This window comes from Anguilla anguilla, chromosome 1, assembly GCF_013347855.1.
Source record: "Anguilla anguilla isolate fAngAng1 chromosome 1, fAngAng1.pri, whole genome shotgun sequence".
NCBI classification, from domain to species: Eukaryota; Metazoa; Chordata; class Actinopteri; order Anguilliformes; family Anguillidae; genus Anguilla; species Anguilla anguilla.
In genome coordinates, this window is record NC_049201.1 from 48960633 (window position 1) to 48971555 (window position 10923).

The 10923-nt window shown below is 54.5% G+C and overlaps 1 protein-coding gene across 1 annotated transcript in view; it reads left to right on the forward strand.

Annotated features, from left to right (window-relative positions):
- Nucleotides 1-10923, forward strand: part of invs (inversin) — a 53611-nt gene that overhangs the window by 29511 nt on the left and 13177 nt on the right. Inside the window, exons 6-13 of the mRNA XM_035380316.1 lie at nt 813-980; nt 1221-1401; nt 1631-1740; nt 4893-5064; nt 9089-9244; nt 9779-10008; nt 10293-10399; nt 10550-10759. Coding sequence (XP_035236207.1) covers nt 813-980; nt 1221-1401; nt 1631-1740; nt 4893-5064; nt 9089-9244; nt 9779-10008; nt 10293-10399; nt 10550-10759 — 1334 coding nt within the window. The remainder of the gene's footprint in view (nt 1-812; nt 981-1220; nt 1402-1630; nt 1741-4892; nt 5065-9088; nt 9245-9778; nt 10009-10292; nt 10400-10549; nt 10760-10923) is intronic.

A 10923-nucleotide genomic window follows, 5' to 3' on the forward strand; every position in this document is an offset into this window, starting at 1 on the left:
CTGTGGGAAAGAGAGAGGGGACGGCACCTCCCCAGCCCCGCCTCCGCCAGCCCTGTCCGTCAAACCCGAAACTCTGCTTTTAACGGCTGCCGGGAACAGGCCGCGCCCCAACGCGGACAGTCCTCTCTCGCTGGGCTTTGCTTCAGGTCTATAATGGTTGGGTGCTGCCACTTTGTATTAAATGGCGGGGCGCGTTACGCGTGATTATTTTGCCGTGCGGTCGTTAGAGTCCGACCCGGCGCTGCGGGGCCGACCGCGGGCCAGAGCGGGAGAGCGTGGAGTGAAAGCGTGTTAACTGTCTTTCATTAACGCGGCGGCCCGCTTCAGCTGACTCACATTCTCCTGCGCTCAGTGCAGCTCTGCTCCCTCAGTCCCAGGCTTCACAAAACTCAACACCGATGAATCTGCAAAACGGCACTCATATATAGTGGAATATAGCTCATATATTCCTCATGTAGGAAATATGCTTGATTTTTGTGATGGCAAGATCCTTTCCTAAAACTTTCTAAGAATGAAATGCAAAACTTAATGATTTTTATAGTCTTTGCTCAGCTCATGTCTCATTGTTTTGTAGACAGCCTCATTTGGCCACAAAGTACAGTTTTACAGGTGCTAGTATTATGTGGTGTGTCTATAGATGTATGTATGCATTGCATATTTGGATTTAGCCTGTGACCCTGTCACCCTGTGTTTGCCTCTATGGGCCTGTGTTTAACACTGTGACTCTCTGTGTTACTCTGTGGCGCTGTGTGTGACTCTGTGACCCTGTGACCTTGGCCCCCTGACCCGGTGTGTGTGTCCCATCCCTGCAGCAGACAGCTCTGCACTGGAGCGCGTTCTACAACCACCCCGAACACGTCAAGCTACTCATCAAGCACGACTCCAACATCGGCATCCCCGACAGCGAGGGCAAGATCCCCCTGCACTGGGCCGCCCACAACAAAGACCCCAGCGCCACCCACACCGTGCAGTGCATCCTGGTGAGTGACCCGCCCCGCCCTGTCCCACCCCACCCCGCCTTGTCCTGCCCCCATCTGTCCATTTTAATGTTCTCCCGCACTCAGGGTCATTTTCCACCTGACTCCTCCCTCCCCCCAGTCCCCACAACTGGAGTGCTTTTAAGCACATTTAAAGTGCTGCGGAATGCATGGCCAAGGGGCTGATGGGAATTGGAGTCTTAAATCCTGGTGTTTCATACTCCATTGCCGGTGTCTCAACAGGAAGCTGCCCCAACAGAGTCCCTTCTCAACTGGCAGGACTACGAGGGACGCACGCCTCTGCATTTTGCCGTGGCAGACGGTAATGAGGCGGTGGTGGAGGTGCTGACCTCGTACGAGGGCTGCAGTGTCACGGCCTACGACAACCTCTTCAGGACTCCACTGCACTGGGCAGCCCTGCTGGGTGAGGATCAGGCGCCTGTGTCACTTCCTGTCTGTGGTGACGACCGCTTCCTGGCTGCACCTTTTATAGTTTCCAGATCTGTGTTGGCCAAAGTGTCACCTTTCACTGTCCTCTTTTGTTGTCGGTGAGATGTGACATAGTACACAGCATGTGAGCGTGCATGCGGGTGTACGTGTGCCTTTGTATGCACATTTACGTGTGTTTTTACGTGTGCGTTTCCCCGTGCCAGGTCATGCCAGGATCGTCCACCTGCTCCTGGAGAGGAACAAGTCGGGCACCATCCCGTCCGACAGCCAGGGCGCCACCCCGCTGCACTACGGCGCTCAGAGCAACTTCGCCGTGAGTCCGACTGCATAGCTCAGCGCGCCTCTGTACGCATGCAGCCAACGTACCCGTACACCACAAAACTGACCAGCAGAAGTTGACTGAACACCGTGTTCCTGAAGTGCTTTGCTTTTGTTTGTGAGGACTTACCTGTCCCTGCGCTGGTGGCAGCGTTGGCGGTCCACTTAGCGTTATTTCACGCAAAAATAATCATGTTTTTGTATTATACTTGCAATGCAGTCTGTAATTTTTAATTTTTACCGTTTGTACTCATTAAAAAAATGTGATTTAGGCTCATAAAAATTCAGATTCTGTTGATTTTCTCTGGGCGTGGGAGTAGGGTGAGTTTTTGTATGCGAGTGTTTGAGCGCCTAACCCCCTCGTCTCTGCAGGACACGGTGTCGGTGTTCCTGTGTGCGAGCGTTTGAGCGCTGAACCCCCTCGTCTCTGCAGGACACGGTGTCGGTGTTCCTGTGTGCGAGCGTTTGAGCGCTGAACCCCCTCGTCTCTGCAGGACACGGTGTCGGTGTTCCTGTGTGCGAGCGTTTGAGCGCTGAACCCCCTCGTCTCTGCAGGACACGGTGTCGGTGTTCCTGTGTGCGAGCGTTTGAGCGCTGAACCCCCTCGTCTCTGCAGGACACGGTGTCGGTGTTCCTGTGTGCGAGCGTTTGAGCGCTGAACCCCCTCGTCTCTGCAGGACACGGTGTCGGTGTTCCTGTGTGCGAGCGTTTGAGCGCTGAACCCCCTCGTCTCTGCAGGACACGGTGTCGGTGTTCCTGTGTGCGAGCGTTTGAGCGCTGAACCCCCTCGTCTCTGCAGGACACGGTGTCGGTGTTCCTGTGTGTGAGCGTTTGAGCGCCTAACCCCCTCGTCTCTGCAGGACACGGTGTCGGTGTTCCTGTGTGCGAGCGTTTGAGCGCTGAACCCCCTCGTCTCTGCAGGACACGGTGTCGGTGTTCCTGTGTGCGAGCGTTTGAGTGCTAAGCCCCCTCGTCTCTGCAGGACACGGTGTCGGTGTTCCTGTGTGCGAGCGTTTGAGCGCTGAACCCCCTCGTCTCTGCAGGACACGGTGTCGGTGTTCCTGTGTGTGAGCGTTTGAGCGCTGAACCCCCTCGTCTCTGCAGGACACGGTGTCGGTGTTCCTGTGTGTGAGCGTTTGAGCGCCTAACCCCCTCGTCTCTGCAGGACACGGTGTCGGTGTTCCTGTGTGCGAGCGTTTGAGCGCCTAACCCCCTCGTCTCCGCAGGACACGGTGTCGGTGTTCCTGTGTGCGAGCGTTTGAGTGCTGAACCCCCTCGTCTCTGCAGGACACGGTGTCGGTGTTCCTGTGTGCGAGCGTTTGAGAGCCTAACCCCCTCGTCTCTGCAGGACACGGTGTCGGTGTTCCTGTGTGCGAGAGTTTGAGCGCCTAACCCCCTCGTCTCCGCAGGACACGGTGTCGGTGTTCCTGTGTGCGAGCGTTTGAGCGCTGAACCCCCTCGTCTCTGCAGGACACGGTGTCGGTGTTCCTGTGTGCGAGCGTTTGAGAGCCTAACCCCCTCGTCTCTGCAGGACACGGTGTCGGTGTTCCTGTGTGCGAGCGTTTGAGCGCTGAACCCCCTCGTCTCCGCAGGACACGGTGTCGGTGTTCCTGTGTGCGAGCGTTTGAGCGCTGAACCCCCTCGTCTCTGCAGGACACGGTGTCGGTGTTCCTGTGTGCGAGCGTTTGAGCGCCTAACCCCCTCGTCTCTGCAGGACACGGTGTCGGTGTTCCTGTGTGCGAGCGTTTGAGCGCTGAACCCCCTCGTCTCTGCAGGACACGGTGTCGGTGTTCCTGTGTGCGAGCGTTTGAGCGCTGAGCCCCCTCGTCTCTGCAGGACACGGTGTCGGTGTTCCTGTGTGCGAGCGTTTGAGTGCTGAACCCCCTCGTCTCCGCAGGACACGGTGTCGGTGTTCCTGTGTGCGAGCGTTTGAGCGCTGAACCCCCTCGTCTCTGCAGGACACGGTGTCGGTGTTCCTGTGTGCGAGCGTTTGAGTGCTTAGCCCCCTCGTCTCTGCAGGACACGGTGTCGGTGTTCCTGTGTGCGAGCGTTTGAGTGCTGAACCCCCTCGTCTCCGCAGGACACGGTGTCGGTGTTCCTGTGTGCGAGCGTTTGAGTGCTGAACCCCCTCGTCTCCGCAGGACACGGTGTCGGTGTTCCTGTGTGCGAGCGTTTGAGTGCTGAACCCCCTCGTCTCTGCAGGACACGGTGTCGGTGTTCCTGTGTGCGAGCGTTTGAGCGCTGAACCCCCTCGTCTCTGCAGGACACGGTGTCGGTGTTCCTGTGTGCGAGCGTTTGAGCGCTGAACCCCCTCGTCTCTGCAGGACACGGTGTCGGTGTTCCTGTGTGCGAGCGTTTGAGCGCCTAACCCCCTCGTCTCTGCAGGACACGGTGTCGGTGTTCCTGTGTGCGAGCGTTTGAGCGCTGAACCCCCTCGTCTCTGCAGGACACGGTGTCGGTGTTCCTGTGTGCGAGCGTTTGAGCGTTTGAGCGCCTAACCCCCTCGTCTCCGCAGGACACGGTGTCGGTGTTCCTGTGTGCGAGCGTTTGAGCGCCTAACCCCCTCGTCTCTGCAGGACACGGTGTCGGTGTTCCTGTTTGAGCGTTTGAGCGCTCAGCCCCCTCGTCTCCGCAGGACACGGTGTCGGTGTTCCTGTGTGCGAGCGTTTGAGCGCTTAGCCCCCTCGTCTCTGCAGGACACGGTGTCGGTGTTCCTGTGTGCGAGCGTTTGAGCGTTTGAGCGCTGAACCCCCTCGTCTCTGCAGGACACGGTGTCGGTGTTCCTGTGTGCGAGCGTTTGAGCGTTTGAGCGCTGAACCCCCTCGTCTCTGCAGGACACGGTGTCGGTGTTCCTGTGTGCGAGCGTTTGAGCGCCTAACCCCCTCGTCTCTGCAGGACACGGTGTCGGTGTTCCTGTGTGCGAGCGTTTGAGTGCTTAGCCCCCTCGTCTCTGCAGGACACGGTGTCGGTGTTCCTGTGTGCGAGCGTTTGAGCGTTTGAGTGCTGAACCCCCTCGTCTCCGCAGGACACGGTGTCGGTGTTCCTGTGTGCGAGCGTTTGAGCGCTCAGCCCCCTCGTCTCTGCAGGACACGGTGTCGGTGTTCCTGTGTGCGAGCGTTTGAGCGATTAACCCCCTCGTCTCTCCAGGACACGGTGTCGGTGTTCCTGCGCCACCCCTCGGTGAGGGACGACCCCGACCTGGAGGGCAGGACCGCCTTCATGTGGGCGGCGGGCAAGGGCAGCGATGACGTCATCAGGACCGCGCTCGACCTGAAGGCCGACATCGACATCAACATGGCCGACAAGTACGGGGGCACAGGTGAGCGAGGAGGGCCGCGCGGTCATTTCCGGCCCCAACGCTGCACCCCCGTCAGGGGGACGTTTGCTTTACAGCCCAGGAACCGTTAGACTCTTTGCCTTAGCGATTAGTTACGCTGTCGGCTAATTGGAAGACCACAGGATGTCAAACAAATCAAGAACATACAATGGCTTATATCGCAGTTTGTTTCAGCTCACAGTTATAATTCCAGGTGTTCACAATAGTCCCTCCAACCAGCCTGATACCTCTAATTAACTACTTCAGAAATGAGGCATTAAAGCATTATTCTGCAGTGCGCAGTAAAATATCCAGTGTTAATTCAACTTTATTGAATTTAATTCTCATTAGGAATTTTCTGGTACAGAGCAGTATTGGTTAGCAGTGATTTCCGCTTTGCTACACTCTAGTGAATCCCATTTTTGCCCAGTCTCTTTCTTATTGTGGAGTCATGAACCCTGACCTTAACTGAGGCTAGACAGGCCTGCAGTTCTTTGGCTGTTCTTCTGGGATCTTTTGTGACTTCCCAAATGAGTTGTCGCTGCGCACTTGGAGAAATTTTGGCAGGCCTGCTACTCCATGCCTACTATGTATTCCCATTGAAAGGGTGTTTTTTTTCTAAATCTAATAGAATCATTTCCTGTTATATTGAATTGAAGCAGCATATTACCAGTATTATCTGAAACATAAGCTCCACCCACTTGCTGGGTTGTCGAGGAGACCGGCAGGGGTTGCCCAAGTTCTGACGGCACGAGCCCTGGCAGCACGGTCTGTCCATTGGTCGTGTGCCAGGCGTGCCAGGCGTGCCAGGCCGTTAGGAGCGCGGTTGAGAGTGTGGGCGGCGGGGTGACAGACGTCAGACTGCCCTCAGAATGGGGTGACACAGGGTCAGAGGCGGCCACGTCACGGGGAGCCCCCCGGCTGAGTCGCTATGACGTCAGCGAGTGGCCCGCGGTCCCCGAAAAAAAAACCCCCGTCGGGGTACAAAGGAGAGGTGTCCTGACGCCACCCCGGACCCCGCTGCTCTGCAGAGGGGCCCCCCTCCTGCTAGCATCCTGCTCATGCCGGGGCCCGCACAGGCACCTCATTAACTGAGTCCCGAGCTGCCTCATTTAGAGCCTCCTCCTCTGTACACACGAAAGGGGGAAAAGGGGGAAATGATGACATGCTTTCTGTACCGTCACAGCCAATGGCATCACATGCTTTTATACGTTTAATACATGTGCCCCCTTATGTTATAATGTATACTGAGATGGCAGTTATGTCATCCGCTACGTTAACATGTTTTTAGGGCATACCTTTTTTGTGTTGAAAATTGCTCATTATTTTCACAAGCAGTTCAGGGATTTCAGCATTTTTATCAGCAACTTTGTAAAGGAAAAAAGTAAAGACCTGCATTTGCTTTAAGTGAAAGTGAATGACAAATGTTGGGTGAATCCAGGCCCTTGTACTTGTTTATGGAAGGGGCTGGTGGGATTTTAGGAGTGTGAAGGGCTAATTTGAGTGCTGTGTAATGGACCAGGTTGTGTGAATTTAGTGACCGTCCTGGTCGCTTGAGGGACACTGAGCGGCCTGGATTTGGATCAGAACACACAGCCCAGCATGACAGAGGACAGCGTCAGTTAGCCACTCCCCCCCCCCCCCCGGTGGCAAACGTTCGACTGTCGTGTTGACCAGAACAGGCACGTCCCCAGTCCTGTGTCCCGCAGTAGCGTCTCCGAGGCCGGCGCTGTGGGCTGGGCTGCGCTGGCGGCAGCGTTGGCTGGATGCGTAGTTGGCGCTCAGCGCTGTAGCCGCGCGGCGGACGTGACGGCGCCTGTTTGAGATGCGGCTCAGCAGCCTCCCGGCACCGCGACGAGACCCCAGCTCTGTTTGAGGACGGGTTTAGGCCCCTCGGCCGGCCCATCAATAACCGGGGCCCGGCACGGCGGCGGCACCGAGGCTGCTTCCCTCCCCGAGCGGAGGGTCCACACTGCCCCCTGTACCCATCCATCAGCCCGCTAAAGCCCCGTCTGGCACTGCCCGCGCACCGCCGTCCTCCATCTTCTGCCCTCCAGCAGGAGCTGTACATGCTGAGCGTCCTGCTGCATCTCACACACATAGAGGCATACAATCATGTACAACGGACTTACTCCATGCTCATACACATGCATGCGTTTTCCACATATATGCACGCATGCATTCGCATACACGCACACATGCACATGTACACATACAGCACTATGCAAAACTCAGAGACCACCCTTTATTTAATTTACTTTCCAGTGAAAACAGTCACTGAAATTATTTATTCTTCAGTGTCATGAAATTATCTTGCAAATTATAATATATATAAAATTATATAATTAACACAAAATAACACAAAAACCTCCACAACTATGTACAGTACACACCAAATTTTCTACACATCTAATTTTTGAGTATTCAGTATCTGCCTTTATCACAGCTTTTGCTCAGTACTGCACATACTCCTGTGGTATATATGAGGTGTCTTCAGTAGAGACATGCTGCCTGGAGACAAATTGGCAGTGGAGAGTCCCTACAGGAGAGGAACCATAAAACTGTAGAAACCTCTCATAACCCCACAGGACCATCAGGAGGTAACTGATACGGGGGCAATAATAAAGAGTCATATCGCCGAGCCGCTGACCCCTGGACTGACAGCCCCCGCTGAGCTGCGATTCGCTGCGGAGCCATCTTTGTTAGCGGTGTCAGTGGGAGGGGGCGGCCTCTGCCCAAGGACATGCATCTCACCCAAATGACCAATCAACGCTGGTAACCGTGAGACCCTGGAGAACTGACAGAGACAGAGCAACAGCTTTGGAGGTGGGATGGGCCTTCTTACTCACTGAGCCAATCAGCACTGATCATTCAGGTGGATGTGTAGGCTAGCACAAAGGAGTAACGTTCGGTGGTCGGTTGGTGATTTTGTGATGTGTAGCCTAGCTCAGAGCTCTTCAACTCTCCCTCTGCACCAAACAAGAACAGAACAGGCCCAGGAAAAGCTAGGTCTTCCCCTTATGATGAACTATGCATTTTTAGAGGCTTCATCCAGTAGGTCCAGTTTCCCATTTGCAATAAGGCAAGGCTCTTCGCTCCATTAATCACGATGGAACATTCCAAGTGTGCCTGCGGTTGCAAATAAATGTTTTGCATTACAAATTCTGTTGTCTCTATTCTAATAAGTGGGCTCTACTGATTAAAAAGAAAGGTACTGGTTGTTTCTTCCTAAATTATTAAAAATGGTTCATATTAAATTCATTAGGTGGTGCTGTGCTACGGGAGGAAACCCTTGAAGCTCTTCTGAGGTTGATAACTCAGACATATCCAACACCGCTGCATGAAGTGGTGCCTTGTGTGAGACCTGTTCAGGCTGGAACTAATCAATTAGCACAAACAAAATGGGCTTCCCTGCCTGTGACACACCACACACATATACTTCACACACATTGTAAGAGCATCTGCTAAATGCTAATGGTGTAACTCAATGTAAATATACATGCAAGCATGCATACATATGCACACCCATAAACTGCACTCATACATACATAAATACACATGGTCTGTACTGCCTCACAAACACTAACAGATGCACACACAGAGTCTCACCCTTATACATATGCAGTGGCATGCACACACTCACATAAACACGTGCTCATTTTGACAAACGTGTACACAAAGGCACATTTGCATACACGCACACACACACACACACACACACTCTGTCAGCCAGTAGGCAGCGGTAACTGCAGCCAGGGACACACTTGTGACAGCACAAATGCTGATAGACTCATCACTGGAGAGAGGCAGTGGGTTTCCAAATGCTTTTGTCTGAAGGGATAAGAGCCAAGTTGGTAGTAAAATGAAGCTGGGTGAGGTGTTGCTTGAAGTGTCATGTGTGGGTAACACCCCTTATCGATGGGTGTGATGAAGGACAGAGCTATAGTGTACTGTCAACATACAGCAAGCATGTGCCAGCCATAACACGACTCTGTCGGTCTGTCGGTCTGTCTGTCTGTCTGTCCAGCCCTGCATGCAGCAGCCCTCTCGGGACATGTGAGCACAGTGCGCCTCCTGCTGGAGCGTGGGGCCATGGTGGACGCTTTGGATGTCATGAAGCACACACCCCTTTTCCGCGCCTGTGAGATGGGCCATCGTGATGTCATCCTCACCCTCATCAAAGGTACTCAGTTCAGGGGTGATGTCCTCCTCACCTTCATCAAAGGTACTTAGTTCAGGGGTGATGTCATCCTCACCCTCATCAAAGGTACTCAGTTCAGGGGTGATGTCCTCCTCACCTTCATCAAAGGTACTTAGTTCAGGGGTGATGTCCTCCATACCTTCATCAAAGGTACCCAGTTCAGGGGTGATGTCATCCTCATCAAAGGTACTCAGTTCAGGGGTGATGTCATCCTCACCCTCATCAAAGGTACTCAGTTCAGGGGTGATGTCCTCCTCACCTTCATCAAAGGTACTCAGTTCAGGGGTGATGTCATCCTCATCAAAGGTACTCAGTTCAGGGGTGATGTCATCCTCACCCTGATTAAAGGTACTCAGTTCAGGGGTGATGTCATCTTCACCCTCATCAGAGATACTCAGTTCAGGGATGATGTCATCCTGACTCTCATCAGAGCTACTCAGTTCAGGGATGATGTCATCCCCATACTTAATAAAGAGTGGTGCTAGGTGTCCAGCTGAGGACTGTGGTGGTCTGCAGGCGAGGCGCGGGTGGACCTGGTGGATCTGGACGGCCACACGGCGCTGCACTGGGCCGCTCTGGGCGGGAATGCGGAGGTGTGTCAGATCCTGATGGAGAACGGAATCACCCCCAACGTGCAGGACCTGGCGGGACGCACCCCGCTCCAGTGCGCCGCCTACGGGGGCTACATCAACTGCATGGCCATCCTGATGGAGAACCAGGCCAACCCCAACTTCCAGGACAAGGAGGTGAGCCCGAAGCACGGCCTGCCCCAGACACACTCCCTGCCCTGCTCCTGGTCCTGGCTCCTGAAAGATTACTGCACCTCTGAGTGACAGCACACACTCCTACAGTATGCATTTCTCTGAGATGTGTGTTATGATTTCTAACCTCTCTGGTGTGCTTTTATCTCCTGTGTGTGATGTGTGTGCCCATGTTTTGTATGCGTGTTGCTTGCTGGATGTGTGTGATGTGTGTGTGCTGTGCGTGCTTGTGTGTGTGTGCGTGTATTCATACATGTGTATCTGAGCAGGGGAGGACGGCCTTGCACTGGTCCTGTAATAACGGCTACTTGGACGCGGTGAAGTTGCTTCTGGGATACAATGCATTCCCGAATCACATGGAGCACAGCGAGGAGAGGTGGGTACTTTACTCCATGTGTTTCAGCATACGCCTCGTGTACAACATAACGTGCTGTATGCTCTGTGGTATAGACGCGTGTACTGTGTGTGCGGATAAGGGTGTGACGCAGTACTGAGTGTATTTCCTGTGGAATGCGCGTGCGGGCAGGTACACGCCCCTAGACTACGCCCTGCTGGGCGAGCACCAGGAGGTGACCCAGTTCATGCTGGAGCACGGGGCCCTCTCCATCGCCGCCATCCAGGACATCGCCGCCTCCACCATCCAGGCCGTGTACAAGGGCTACAAGGTGCGCAAGGCCTTCAGAGAGCGCAAGAACCTGCTGATGAGGCACGAGCAGCTGCGCAAGGACGTCGCCAAGTGAGTCACGCGCGCATACACACGCGCACACACACACGCGCACACACATACAAACGTACACACACACACATACACACGTGCACACGCACACACACACACACATACAAACGTACACACACACACACACGTGCACACACACACGCGCACACAAACCCGTCACCTCT